Source organism: Zeus faber, assembly GCF_960531495.2.
Source record: "Zeus faber genome assembly, chromosome: 22".
Lineage (NCBI taxonomy): Eukaryota > Metazoa > Chordata > Actinopteri > Zeiformes > Zeidae > Zeus > Zeus faber.
This window is the reverse complement of record NC_137209.1, coordinates 9,205,357-9,220,675: the sequence shown is the minus strand read 5'-3', so window position 1 is coordinate 9,220,675 and position 15,319 is coordinate 9,205,357. Positions and strand designations below refer to the sequence as shown.

Below are 15,319 nucleotides of genomic sequence, written 5' to 3'. Positions count from 1 at the left end.
CATCATTAAAAAAAAAAAAAAGGTGACAGCTGAAAATGTCCTGCTTAATTTGAGTGTTAGTGCCCAAAGAACAGTAACTTAACTACTATCAGGGAAGCTTTCCCTGGAAAACAAGTGGATGATAAAGTGGAGCTGGAGTTTGGCCCGCCTTAACTTGGAAATCCTATGCCTCTGAGGTACCTGTTTACTTACCTTATGTGGTTGATATAGGTAAGCATAAATGAAAAGACTAAATTTAATTTGTACATCTTTATTGCTGAACATGCAAGTAATCATGTCTCCACCACAAATTGTTGATCAGAACAGAGTAGTAGTGATAATAATAACAGACAGGAAGGAGTCAATGGCCCTGTTCACACCTGGCATTAAAATGGGTCCCGGGTGACTTGATCGCAAGTGTTCAGAGACTGGTGGGGGGGGGGAAAGAAAAAAAGAAGAAAAAAAAAAAAAAAGAATTTCCGTCTCAGCTGGACCCGATCTGGAAACATCTGGATACAAGTTGCCAGGTCTGAACAGGGCCAGTGTTTCTCGCCATTCCGATCACTGCAGTTCTTTTAAAACCAGCTGGCAGCACTCTCCCACCTTGGCTGGGACCGAAACCGCTGAGTACTTTGAAATCTGCGAGTTGACTCCCAGGGAGCGAGCCAGGTCCTGGGCTGTCTGGTCAGAGAACAGCGTGGTTCCCAGCGCCACCAGTAGCCTGAACACGGCCTCCTTGTCTTGTACCGACTCCAGGGCGGTGCTGGTCACAGACAGACACTGGGCCTTGGCCTCCAGGTCGGGCTGGCTGTGCAGGCAGCCGGCGTAGTTGAGCAGCAGCGTGGCCAGGGCGATGTGAATGTTCTTGTTGCAGACCGAGGCCAGCTCAACCGCGCACGACAGCACCGTCTCCCGCTGGCTCATGAGCAGTGCTCGACCGTGCTGCCCACTGAAGCAGTTGCACAGAGTCCTCAGCGCCAGCATCTGGTTGGCCGGCCGGCCCTGCGGCCGCATCAGGCTCAGCAGGTGGTTACACAGCTGGACGCCCTCCGCCTCGCCGCACAGGGTTTCGTTGACCTGCGGGTGGCGCACCGCCAGTCTCAGGATGTCCAGGACGGGAAACACAATGTCTGGGGCGCACGAGGAGAGGAAGAAGCGGGGAATGAGGGAGTGGTTATGGCTAGGAAACATTTAGTGTCTAATATTAAATTATTATTTAAATTAAAATTATTAAAATGGAAGAAAGGCCAAGCAGCTTGCGTTTGGGACAGAAAAAAATTCTGTAGATTTTATTCTCACTAATTAAAATAATCAAATGCAACAAAGACTAATTGCAATTTCTTTCCATCTTTCTCCAATAAATTGCAAGACATTGTACAGCTTTGAGTCCGATCGCTGCTGGTCATTATTTATAACAACATTTATTTTGCTAATAATTCACTGAAAACCCTTCCTCATACCTTCAGGCCAATGCGAGGCTTTCCACAGCTGGTTGATCTGCTGGATGTTTGGGGGCTGCATGGAGTTGTTTGGCCCGCACACACAGAGCAGCAACCTCTCCAGGCTCTCCAGAACATCCTCAGACAGTTTGTGCACCTGCGGCGCTTCACCGTTCAGCTCCTTCAGCTTGGCTGGTGAGGAGCAGACACACCATGGGAAATAAAACCATGTGCTCAATTAATATCACCTGAACAGCCATGTTTATTTGCATGCCTTGCCCTCTTGCTGGCCATAAAAGGAGACGTAAGATTAGCTTTGATTCTATTTCAACAAGATAACAATCCCCCTCTCCAAAGAGAGGAAATGGTGGCGGTCATGTACAACTAAAAAGCTGTGGCTTTGCAGATTGAGAATTTGAACTCTAATTGCAGATGAACTCTGTGTTGGATGCAATGGCATATGGATACCCTGTGTTGTATGTCAATTCAGAGCGGAGGAAAGGAAAATAAGAGGAAGAGCACATACCACTCAAAAAATGGACCCGCAGCTCAGTTTTGGATTGGGACCCACCCGTTGAGAACCACTGCTCGTAAAACACCGCCCGGTTTTAATCACAGTTTTATATATAGCTAAATTGTAGAGATCCTTGGATTCTTCAACTTTCCTGATTTTAGTTATCTGACCTGGCTAAGCTGTTAATTTGGTCAAATAGGAGATAATAGTTTCATTATCCAACAGAAAACGAGGACAAAGGCCAAACCGACTGAGAGGTGACGAACACACCCCATGCAGAAGTAGCGCCATGTAATTCAAATCATATTCGAGGAACCCCTCACCAATTATTTGTGTGGCGTTGGCCTGCTCAAATGCCACTCCATCCGTCTTAGGAAAGTAGATGTTGGGCGAGGTCTGTCTGAGGGCGGCCGAGGAGTAGGCGCCTCCACCTGCAGATCATCCACCCAAAAAAGTCAGCCCTCCAAGCAAAATGGTACGCACAACACACGAAAAAGATTTTGCAACTCGGGACACAAAAGACCGTTTTGTCAAACCTGTAAAAGGGTCCGCCACGCCCATGGGGGCATCTGTCGTCGAGTTTGACCCGGGGATGTAGCGGCCAGAGCCTGGTTAACATGGGTGGAAATGAAACATAACTTCAAGTCTTCCTCACACATACATACATTTTAGATTGGTTATCGATGTTAAAATGTCTTCGGACCTGTGAAGGGATCAGCGTCCAAGCCGCTCCTTCCCTCAGAGGCACCAGGGATATACCGCCCCAATCCTGCGGGCGGAGAGAGGACAACACTTTAACAGGGTTGATTCTGGCATTCCAAAATTAAATTCAAGGACCTTCAAGTACCTTCTAAGGAACTATCGTTTCATTTTCAAGGACTTCACGCAAAACAAATCCAATCAATTTTCAATGTAATCTTTATTAGATTATTTTACACCGATCAGCCACGACATTAAAACCACCACTAATGACCACTAATATTGTGTAGCTCCCCCTAATGCCACCAATACAGTTCTGACCGGCTGAGGCATGGACTCCACAAGACCTCTGAAGGTCTTTTTTTTGCATTTTTTGCAGTGTGGCAGGCCGCATTATCCTGCGGAAGGAGGTCACCGCCATCAGGGTATACTGTTGCCATGAAGGGGTGCACTTGGTCTGCAACAATGTTTAGGCAGGTGGTAGGTGTCAAAGTAACATCCACATGAATGCCAGGACACAAGGTTTCCCAGGTTGCCCAGAGCATCACGCTGCCTCCACCGGCTTGCCTTCTTCCCAAAATGCATCCTGGTGCCATCTCTTCCCCAGGCAAACGACACACACGCACCGTTAATCAATCAGTTAATCAGTTAATCAAAACAGGATTCATCAGACCAGGCCACGTTCTTCCATTTCTCCACGGTCCAGTTCTGACGCTCACGGGGTCAGCATGGACACTCTGACACGGGCACTCTAACACAGCCCCATACGCAGCAAGCTGTGATGCACTGTGTGTTCTGACACCTTTCTATCATAGCAGCTTTATCTTTTTCACCAATTTGTGCTACAGTAGATCTTCTGTGGGATCAGACCAGACGGGTTAGACTTCGCTCTCCATGTGCATCAATGAGCCCATGGGCGCCCATGACACGGTCGCCGATTCACCGGTTGTCCTTCCTTGGACCACTTTTGGTAATAATCACAAAAAATAATCACATTTTTAGACCAAGTTCAAGTTCAAGAGATTATTTGTCACATACATACACATACGGTCGTCCATATATGCAGTGAAATGTCATGACACCCGGTGATTACACACAAGCTCTATAAGCTCGAAAAATACTCAAATGTGCGTAATCGACACGCAGTGCTCGCGCGATATTGCGATTTAGTATGCAATTGTTTTTTTTAAGTTCCTTATCTTCTGTATTATTCGCTAAACACAAGCAATTAATCATTCTATAGTATGACCAACACAAAAATGGATACAGTCAACATATAAACTGCTGTTTCCTGTAGGCCACGCCTACGTGTTATGATGAAATGGGATGAACTGATGCATGAAATGATATGAATAACATATCTTTATTTAAGTGTTGAATTGTAAAAAGAAAATCCTTCAATCACAGCAGAATATTAACTCGTTGATTTAACTTCAAACCCTGCAGTTGTTTGAATCTGAAATTTAACATTCGAAAAATATGCAGTGTTTCAGCAGAATTTTATTATTTTTTATCAAAATGTTACATGCATACGTCCACATACACGGAGAGCTGCTCGGTGTGCTTAGGGACAGCTTTATGCTCATTACATTTTTGAAAAAGGCAAAAAAGAAACAAAAAGAATATTATTCTGGAAGAGGCTCCGTCTGGAGACTACAAGTGTTCCGAGCTCTGCCAGCAGCACACGCCTGGCCCGGGCTGGAGCGCCGGGTCTCACCAGGGGGCAGCGCGGAGGGTTAAAACAATTGGGGGGCACGGAGAGTGTCCCCATTAGACGCGGTTTCGTTCCATACACACTTGTTTTGTCCCATTAGGAGATGTAAAACAAAAACACACTGTTCTGGCGGGAGACAGGTGCGCAAAATGCGTCTGATCGCTCCAAACCTTGAATTAATAAATTTTTATTTATTTATTTATTTATTTATTTATTTATTTATTTATAATTGCAGGCTTTACAATTTGAAAATTGCGTTCCGTTAAATTGCAATTTTGGTTTGAATTTGATGATTTGTTCAGCCCTAATCGATGTGACCAATGGCCAATAAATATTACCTACAAGATATGATCAAGACTATTCCCTGTCACTATGTCATTAAAATATGGTTGTGTAGACATTTCATATGATGATGGTTTTGCTGTAGCAATATTAACTTAAAAGTTAAAAATGTATAATAATAATAACAACAACAACAATACCGTAAACACTATTTCTGTTGCAGAAGTAATGACAACAGTAAGATTTTCGGACCAATCGCAAATTTATTGATTGAAAGCTCCTGTATGCACTGCGGCGGCCATTTACCAGTGAAGGGGTCGCCAGCGGAGGCCGGGGCCGGTCCCACGACGTGGCCCTTGGTGTTCTCGATGATGAAGTTGGCCACCTGGTCCAGGAACATGGGGCTGAGGTCGTTCTTCTGCAGGAAGTTGTGCGCCGTCAGCCAGGGGTCCTCGGACACGTTGTACGGAAGCTTCATGGACGGCCCGCCCTCGTTGATGTCGATGGTGAACACAAAGTCGTACTCCTGTGGGAGAAGGAGGAGCCGGTTGGACGGAAGCTCATTTGGTTTGAACGTTAAAGTGGAATCCATGAAATCGGCGCCGTTAGGTATATCACAGTACAAGTCTCAGAATTCCATTTGAAAACTTTTTTTTTTCCTCTGACATTTGAGGTGGTGGGGATATTTTTTCACCCCATCGACCCGATCCTGGCATTCTTTGGAAAGGCTTTCGGGAAAGGCGGGGACCACAACAATAGAAGCAGCATATAGAGGAGCTCAGGTATGACTCAAATACATTGAATTAATGTTTCCTAAAAAATGCCAGCTAAAAAAAATGAAAAATTAAAGTGGTGTTCTCACCTTTCCCATGTACATCACCCTCTTGGAAGTCTGCTGGTTGGAGCCTCCCACCACGTCTCCGATCTTCACCCAGCGGCTGTCGTTGACACTCCACTGGTACGCCTCCACCTTTTGCCCTTCCTTAATCAGCCGTGTCTGTCCATCACGATTCCCTTGAAAGAAAGAACAAGAAGCATAATGTAAAGCAGTGATTCTCAACCTGGGGTGATCAACGCTCAAATGGGGTCATGAAGCAATATGAGGCATGTTTCGTAATGGTCAAATATTGGTTCAAAAATACATTAGTTCAAATAGAAATTGTAACAAAAAAGACTTATGTAATTTTGAATGTATTATTACCCTAAAAAATGACATTGACAAAAAATATATTCATGAATGTTAAACAAACAAATAGATAGTTGTTATGGAAATTAACTTGTTGCTGTGGAATGCTGGTTATATAGTTGTTTACTTATATAGTTGCCTCTTATTAAAATAATAAAATAAAGATTGTATGAAATGGTCTGAACAGGGATACTTTATAGGCCTAAATGTGAAGCAATTAAATATAATGTGAAAAAAAAAAATAATAAAGGTCGGGACCTCCTGGTTTTAAGCACATGGAAAGGGAGAGAGTCAGCTGCAGGATCATAAATGGTCACGTTTGGGAGCCAACAACACCAGATGCAAAACAGAAACAAAACATGAGGACAGATAAGAAGAGGTACCGGGCTCGTCGAGGTGCTCCCTCCCGGGGAGATCCTCCATCTTGATGTCTCCCAGGTCTCCCGTCTTTGGGTCGATCGTGGCTTTAGAGAGCTCGTCCTCGTAGGCCTGCAGGTCCTCTTTGCTGGCCACGCGCTCGGGGGCCTCCGTAAACACTCGGATTACGCCATCGCTGCGGAAAGGCAAAATGTTCAGATTTTGAGGAACCGATTTTCTTATTATTATTATTTTTTAATCAGCCAAAAGGGCCAAGTCCGACATTGATTGTTTGTGTTACTTCTAAACAGTATAGTACTGCTGTTTAGCTCTTGAAATTAAAATTTTACGAGATTAAGATCTTTTTTGTTTTCTTTAAAAAGAGCTTTTAAGATTTGTTTTTATAATAATAATAAATAAAAATATACCTGCAGGCAGCAATAAATGGGGTCCAGTTTAGTCGTGTTAGATACGAATTACACGTCTCCGGATTCTGTGCAATGTCGCACGAGTTCCAGTTTTTATGACCACTCAGAGACGAACTGCTGATCTATGGCATTGGTTCATGATGTAACAAGGTGACTGTGTTCTCAATGTACGCCAATGTTCTTCAATTTTCAGTGAGTTTGTCAAGTTCTATCAATATTTCCTGAAACAAATGTAGATCGGTGTGAATCAAACTTGAAACCTTCCCATTGTTGTTTGGGAAAGGAACTGGGAAACATTTTTCCTTCATTGGTTTCATCCATCAATAATGGTGCAGGATTGTTCCCTTCTGCTGGTGCTACGACGACATGTCATAGAATAAAGTGCTGCTCTAATACTTATTGTACAATATCAACCGGTTGTCAACACATGTCCATAAAAATCATGTTGTTGTATGTCAGTTAATATTTCATCAATATTTTCACCATCATCTCAAAGCACTACATTTAAATTACATTTTCAATATTTTTTGTTTCCATGAAATAGGGCTGGACGATATGGCCATAAATGTTATCACGTAATGTTTTTAATATTGATCGATGTCAATATTCATCACGATATATATATATATATATATATATATATATATATATATATAATGAAAAGGCTCAATTTACAGTTTTAAGTGTATTCTCATGGCTTTACCTTAAACACTGAATAAATAAAATGAAATACATATAAACTAAAGAAATAAATAATATATAAATATATCAGGGCTGCAGATATTCCTCTATTATCCCATTTGAATTTGTATGCTTTATATTTTTAATATTCAAATTTATTCAAATTGTTTTATGCCCAAATTTAGTGGGAGGGGGGCTTACGCACGGTTCTCTCGCACTCTCCTATTGAGATTCTTTCTTTAATAGCCCTCCTTTTGCGGAAAATGGGCTATATTCACGGTATTCCAGTACTTGCATTTCTCAGGGCGAAATTCAGGCAATTCAGGCGCCTCAAGGACCTGGTAAGAACCCTGCCAAAAAAGTGGCGGTTACCTGGCGCCGACGGCTATATCGCTGTTGGGCAGGATGCAGCAGCACCATACTGACTGCGCTGGGAGGCGGATGTTCTGACAACACTCCCCCTGCCTCCATATCCGTAAAGTTCTGTCCTCTCCCGTAGTCACAAAGTCTGCAATGAGGGGTAAAACAGCAGACTGCGGTCAGGTTCAGACTAGAGAAACCAAAACCAAGTCTCATACCTTTTCTCTCCACAGATTTTGACCAGCGCACCTTGGCTATTGGGGAAGATGGCGATGCTGTAGATGTAATTGGTGTGGCCGTAGTAGACCTGTACACACTCGCCCGTCACCATCCATCTCCTGATACTGGTGTCGTTGCTGCAGGAGAAGAACTCCGTGTCGCTGATGACCGCTAGTCCCCTCACACAGTCTTCATGACCTTCAAATGGAACAAGAAAATTGTGTTGTTACATCTATGGTCTCCAAATTAGGCGTCGGAACCATCTCAGGTCCCCCTAATGGAAGAGTCTCACAGTTAGTACAACACTCACAATCCAAAACCCATTGTAAAAGCAAACGTATCATCCCCTTGAGCGTTAAATTGAGTGATCGTAGTTAGTTAGTTCAGCCCTTTTCTCCTCTAGGGAGCACAGGCCATTGACGAATGTCCTCCATCTCATCCGGTTGAGGGCGAGTTTTTAGAGATCTCCTCGGTTGTTTCCGCTCCTCGACATCCTTGTCAGGACATCCCTTCGCCATTTGTGTGATTTGATGTTTGAACTCTTAGACTCGATGTTTAATTTCTCACCTGTGAAGGTCCTTTCACAGCGTCCGGCTTTCCACAGCCTGATTGTCTTGTCTGCCGATCCAGACAGCATGAGGCCTTGTTCAGGCAGAATGATCACCGCCCACACTGCAGCCGTGTGACCCTGTAGCAAAATAACAAATAGTTTACACGCTTCCGATACGGTCAATTCATGAATTAAGATGTGACGCGAGTACTTAAACTTAATAGAAATGTTTTGGGGAATTCTGAATATTTTTTCTTACAATGATATAATTTATTTTAAAAGTAAATATTATTAAATAAAAAAATAGATGTATTGTATTAGAGCTACAGCCGATTTTGATAATCCACAGGTGCTGAATGAAGCAACTGGTTCCTGACAGTCAGAAATTTGAAATGGCCAATGACTGATTATACACATCACCATGGCAACAGTAGCATGATATACCCAATATATAAAAGTTTCAGTAGCTTTTTGTGTACCTTCAATGTCATCATACACTTCTCATTAAGCCACACTTTGGCAGTCGTGTCCCAAGATCCACTAAGAAGCGTCCCAAATTTCCCAGAGGACAAAGTGCAAACTGTAGAAAGAAACCGTTAGTCCACATAGATTATTGACAACAAGGACTGAAGGTGCATTGATCAAAATACTACAAGTGAGATACATGTGTATATAATAGTGTTCTCTTTATTGAACAACAATTCAACAGTTTACGAAGATGTCATGGAGCACATCTTACCTGTGTTGTTGTGGCCCTGCAGTGTGAAGAGGGGCTGTGGTTGATCCAGTGTGAAAACACAAATATTGTTATCGTTTCCACCCGTGGCAATGAGACCGCGGGGATACGTTTCGCTGGGCGCGATGATGCAGACGCAGGATACAAAATTTGAATGTCCGGACACACAGTGTATCTCTGTGAAGCCTCGGTCTGGGCTGCACGGGGCAGGGAAGGAGAAAGAGCATTAAGTCAGCCTGCGCATGAATCTACCAACACACTGAACTGGTAGGTTGTAATATCGAGGGTCTGGTAAACACCCCAGGGTGTCATCGGAAAGGTTTTGGCTTGAATAAAAGGTTTAATGTATTGTCTAATAAGTCGATTTTAAGTTACCTATATGGAGAAAGTATAAGCCAATCAACTGATGCATATAACGACTGATTTACAGGGGCGCACTTTCCTACGATTCATGTTATTTTGTAAAAAAAAAAAAAGCACTCCTTTGTTTATAGGGACAATTTATTTCTTATTGTTACAAATTTTATTCTTATTACTTTTATATTATTGTCCATTTTTTCCTGATGTGTGTTGCTGTGACACCACAACTTCCCTTCGGGGATGAATCAACTGTCTAACCTAATCCTGCTGTGTGTGGAGCACGTTGGGGCAAACTTTGAATTATTTTATCAAATAACACATGTTCCTTTTGACTTGAATCGTTTAATCTAATAAAGTAGCGAGTGGAGGGGGAGCGGGGGGCGGGGTCCGTGTCAACGTGTTATTGTGTAAAAACTATTAAACGAGTTTAAGCTTCTGCTGAGCTCAGCTAATGACAAAGCTCATTTGACTCCATAGAGCCGACGCTGTGTTTTCTAAGTCCAATTACTTTGAGTCGCTCTTCCACCCGCACCCTCCCCTCCAGCTCCCTAGTCAGACATGGCTATGAATCCGTTTCAAATAAATGCACTAAGTGTGAAGCCGGCCACAGTTAGCCACAGCTAGTCTAGTTTAGCACCAGGCTAGTGCTAGCTACCTGGCGCTCGGCACCCAGACCCGTCCGGTCCTGTCTCTGGACACCGACACCACGGCTCCGGGTGGGAAAGCCGCCGCGGCGAGTCCCCTGACGTCCATCTCGTGTCCCGGCACCGAGCACCTGAGCTTGTACGAACTGGGCGAGGCCATTTCCACACACGACGGCGTCACGGTGAGCGCGATGGGGACTATCGATATATAAAAAAAGAAAATAATAAACCCGCTGGGTACAGCTAGCCAACGGTACCGGAAGCGGAAATACCAGGGCGGGGTCAGCCGTGGGCGGACGAACCCTGGTTGTGACGTCACTGAGCCACCCGGGCGCGGAAGTGGCTCAAAGTCGGAGGCGTTGGGGCCGCGTTGTGGCGCTCACAGAACCGCTCCCGGGTCCGCCCTTCGGCCATGGCCGCTCCCCAGGTAAAGCCGAACCTCCCTCCGCGCTTCGTTCGAGCGCCGGAGAACGCTCTGGCCCACTGGCATTGTGGCGCGGGGGGGGATGCCGCAAAATAGTACCGGGTGGGGTGGAGCCCTTTGCAGGTGGGGTAGGCGAGCCCTAGAATTCAAATGGCTGAATCCCCGCAAAAGAAAAACAAAGCAAAACGCCACATAAAACAGTCCAAGACGTATGTCGACTCTGTAATACGACTTTTACCGGTAAAACTTAATACAGGCACACACTGATCAGCGTGTAGGGTTGCTAGCTCGGAGGTGGTTGTGTCACGTAGCGGCGGTAGCGGTGTTCTTCGGTGAGCCAGACCAGGCCGGGGCTCTAGTGGTTGTACACGTATTTATACCGGTGCTTAGAAACCTCCGTCGGGTGTGACGATACCGGCATCCGATAAATCAGAGGTTTACACAGCGGCGGTGTCGGTTGCACTGCGATGGGCGGGAGACGAGGCGAAGTGTCGACGCGCTGAGATTCACCCTTAGCCCCGGGCAAGTTTTAAGGTCTTTCCCTTCAAGCAGCCGCCGGGATGTGCTGTACAGAGGCCAAGTCCAGTCTGTCACAAGAATCGCGAAAGAGGGAGGTCGGGTACAATTTCTGTGGGTTCCGAGGGTGGATGAGTGGGCAGAGAGGGCTTTCAAGAGGGGAAATGCAGCAGTGCAAGTTAGTATCGGTAAAGCCGAGGTCACATATGTGATCTGGGGAACAAAAACGACCAAATGTGGTACGGAAGGTGGGACGGACAGGGATCTACATCAAATTCAAAAGAGTGACCCAGGGTGGGTAGTGGACATAGGAGAGAGGGAACTGTGTTGACAAGGTTAAGGTTGGGGCATTGTGCATTTAACAAAACACTGGAAATGGAAGGGAAACATTAAACGGGCTTCTGTGAGGGAGATCAGAAAGAAGAGCCAGTGGAGCATGTAGTTCTATATTGTATGATGCATGGGACAGAGATGATGAGGAATAATTTGAGGGAATTAAGGGTACAGGGATTCATATTCAAAGGATTACTGAGCATGGGGGAGAGCACACGTCAGGGTACCGTTCCGATTTTGAAGAGGGAAATCAGGAAGCTTGGAGTGGAGGAGTTGAGCCAGAAAAGTGGATTGGACATCAGGTTAGGGAGTCTATGCCATTATTTGAAAGAAACTGGGCTGATCAAAATAATTTAGTGTTAAGTGAAATAAGTTTTCTTTTTGGGGGTATAAATAACTCCGGTCCGCACTCCAACATAGTAGGTGTTGGTAATGCGGCATAATGCTGGTAGCAACCTGCCTTTAAACGAGAAAATAAAATTATATATATAGTGTGTGCGTGTGCATGCGTGCACGCTCGAGCGCTGTATGTGTTTTCAGGTGTCTGTGGAGGCAGGTCCTGCTGTGATGGATTATGTGGCTGGTAACGGTGATCCAAGTCCAAGCGGTGAGCATCAACAGCCAGAGGTGACAACTCCAGCTCCAGAACAGGATCTTGATGCGAGGCTTACGAGGATCGAGGCTCAGCTGAAAGCGGTACAACTTACTCAGCAGGACATCCTCGCTGTGATCCAGAACATCAAAGGTGCGGGCCTGCTGATGGTCACCCCCCAAAGGCGTGGCCCTGGATGGCAGTCAGCCAGTGATTTCTTGTAAAGAAACAAACACGAGTAACAATAAAAATTATACTCATGATGGGATTGTGTGAGTCGTTTATTGTTTTAAAAAAAAAAAAGTTTCAGCACTGTGCCATGTAACCCACACCTCAATATCAGCTATAAGCGGAAGAATATAGATATACTGTATATATGCGCTGAAAGTAGAAATATTAACAGAATAATAGACAAATGTAAGATTAGACGTATAAGGTTGGGCAGTGGTATCTGTGTGTGTAGGTCTGTTTTAAATTGCATTTATATTTTCTTTATATGTTTTGATATTATTTGTTTCTCTGCTCTTATTCTCTTTGCTTTTGTATAATGTATTTTGTGGCTCATGGAAAACACTTGGAATTTAGCTTGGCATCGCCAGACCAATTTGCAAATGCGTATTACAGTGGTACTTCGACTTACGAATGTAATTCGTTCGATAAGAACGGTCGTATGCTAAAACAGTCGTATGTCGAAGCAATTTTTCCCATATACACCACGCTCATATCTTTCTATGATTTCCTTCTTAGTTTCAATGGGAATCATTGCCTTTTTCTTTTTCCCATCATCCTTTTTCTTAGGACTCATCATGAAGGGTGAAAATAAACAAAATACACAGCACAAACACAGTAAATATGAAAAACATCGATAAGCTAAAAACTACGTGCGCACACGATGTAGGTCGCCCGCTGACTGACTGCTGACTGGCCGCTGACGCGCCAACTGCAAATTCCCAGTCGTATCTTGGAGCAGTCGGTCGCAAGTCGATACAAATTTTCATGACTATCGTTACTCGTATCTTGGATTAGTCGTAAGTAGATGCAGTCGTAAGTCGAGGTACCGCTGTAGCCTGTAATCTCAGTTGGATGGACCTACAACCAATCAGAGCGTTGGATAGACCTACAACCAGTTAGAGCTTTGGGTAGACCAACCAATCAGAGCGTTGGATAGACCTACAACCATTTAGAGCATTAGATAGACCTACAACCAATGAGAGCGTTGGATAGACCTTCAACCAATCAGAGCATTGGATGACCTACAACCAATCAGAGCATTAGATAGGCCTACAACGAATAAGAGCATTGGATAGACCTACAACCAATCAGAGGGTTGGAGCATTAATCCAATCAGAGCACTGGATAGACCTACAACCAATCAGAGCGTTGGATAGACCTAGAACCAATCAGAACACTGGATAGACCTACAGTGTTGGGAAGGCCTACAACCAATCAGAGCATTAGATAGACCTAGAACTAATCAGAGCGTTGGATAGACCTAGAACCAATCAGAGCACTGGATAGACCTACAACCAATCAGAGCACTGGATAGACCTACAACCAATCGGAGCACTGGATAGACCTTCAGTGTTGGATAGGCCTACAACCAATCAGAGCATTGGATAGACCTCAACCAATCAGAGCGTCGGATTGACCTACAACCAATCAGAGCGTCGGATAAACCAACAACCAATCAGAGAATTGGGTAGAATTACAACCAATCAGAGTACTGGCTATACCTACAACCAACCAGAGCGTTGGATAGACAAAATCAGAGCAACGAAACGTGTGACTTTGCGCTGAGCAAGCCTTTCAGAGAAAGTTTTGGATGAAAGTCCAATGAAGTCTCCATTTTGTTTAATACTGCCGCGGTGGCGGATTCAACAGACCGTTCCACATCAGCGGCAGCCATCTTAGTAAGGTCCCGCATTGGCGATAGCGGATTCAACAGACCGTTCCACGTCGGCGGCACCCATCTTGGTAAGGTGCATCAACGGCTCTGCGTCGTCTCAAGCTCGCCCCCTATTAGATCGACGGTGATTGTTAGAATTTTGAATTGAGACGGATCTGCCAGAGCAAATAAACGATGAGCTCTCAGGTTGGTCTGGTTCCCCAATTCAAATATAAAAATATAAGCCTCGCCTATCTCTATAATAGACGGACGGACAAAGAATCGACGGATAATAAAAACGGAATTTATGGCACTTGAAGAGTCGAGGTGATATTGAGCCCACAATCGGAAAGAGGATCCATCGGATTAACGGTCACCTCACGGGGCACAAGTCTATCTGCACCCTCTGAAAGACGTTTTCGAAATAGAAAACTGTCGATAAATACAGTTGGGCGACAACTTTCGCCCTTTATTCCCCAGAAACGACACGATGAGTCGTCAAGTCCTTTGAATGGCTTGAGACAGCGCAGGAGTATGCGCTCAGCGGGCAGCACATTTAGGCTAAACCTTTTACGTGAGCATACCGACACGAATCACAAATGCATGTCGGCTTATCGCAGCGCTTGGAAAATTGAACGCGGATATCGGAAGAAGCCCCACGTGTTTTACCGCGCCCATAGCAGATTGGAAGCATGCGATGGCGGATCGGACGCTTGTTTTGACTACCGCGGGCCGACAGGCGTCACCGTCCACGTTCACAAAACAACTCGCGGCGGGAACGAGCGTCACAATAAGAGCGGAAGCGGAAACGCGGATGTTTCACGTTCACGACCCCTCCACTCCCACACCCCCCCCCCCCCCCCCCCACGGGGAAACTACCATTAAGCGAAACAAAACAAAACATGAAATGAGGCGAAAGTCTGTAAACGCTTGCTTTATTATTCTCAGAAGAATACAATTATAACTCTGAGTGATTATTATTATTATTATTATTATTTTTTTTTTTAGATAATAACGGAAGAGTTGCGATTGGCCACGTGCCGGTCGGCAGCAGGAGTGGGCAGGTAGGGGCCGTTTGTCAGTATTTTCATCTACTTCGTATTGTCATATTTGTATATTCTCACTTTATACATCGTATTATTTTTTAATATATATATATATATATATATATATATATATATATTTTTTTTTTATCTCGTTCCCCAGTTGACTCGTTTAATGTCGTTAACGTTGACATGTTCTGGAAAAAAATATACATATAAAATATACAAAAATAAAAATAAAAACGTGTAATAAAAATACATAGTCGTGCAACGTTTTTGTTTTGTGTTTTATTTAAACTTTTGTCTAAAGCGCATGCCAGTCCACACCGCCGCCGCCGCCGCGCCGCGCGTGGTCCGTCCCACCGAGGCTCGGACCAG

At 44.5% G+C, this 15,319-nt stretch overlaps 1 protein-coding gene across 1 annotated transcript; it reads right to left on the bottom strand.

The window, feature by feature from the left end:
* Positions 1 to 251: 251 nt before the first annotated feature.
* plaa (phospholipase A2-activating protein) lies at positions 252 to 10,455 on the bottom strand. Its single transcript, XM_080023633.1, has 14 exons — positions 10,160 to 10,455; positions 9,148 to 9,341; positions 8,888 to 8,988; positions 8,426 to 8,546; positions 7,889 to 8,056; positions 7,652 to 7,787; positions 6,197 to 6,366; positions 5,490 to 5,641; positions 4,934 to 5,153; positions 2,636 to 2,701; positions 2,469 to 2,540; positions 2,256 to 2,363; positions 1,440 to 1,610; positions 252 to 1,109 (listed from the first exon to the last, which is right to left on the bottom strand). The coding sequence occupies exons 1-14, from the start codon at positions 10,306 to 10,308 to the stop codon at positions 541 to 543; spliced, it is 2,397 nt and encodes a 798-aa protein (XP_079879759.1). The 5' UTR covers positions 10,309 to 10,455; the 3' UTR covers positions 252 to 540.
* Positions 10,456 to 15,319: the final 4,864 nt, after the last annotated feature.

Bases quoted from the DNA above. Each gene is read 5' to 3' on its own strand.
- plaa (XM_080023633.1), bottom strand. From the start codon at position 10,308: ATGGCCTCGCCCAGTTCGTACAAGCTCAGGTGCTCGGTGCCGGGACAC. The intron at 5,642-6,196 runs GTACCTCTTCTT...CTTTCTTTCAAG, and splicing joins GGAGCACCTCGACGAGCCCG to GGAATCGTGATGGACAGACA. The intron at 2,702-4,933 runs GTAAATGGCCGC...CTCCGCCCGCAG, and splicing joins CGCTGGCGACCCCTTCACTG to GATTGGGGCGGTATATCCCT.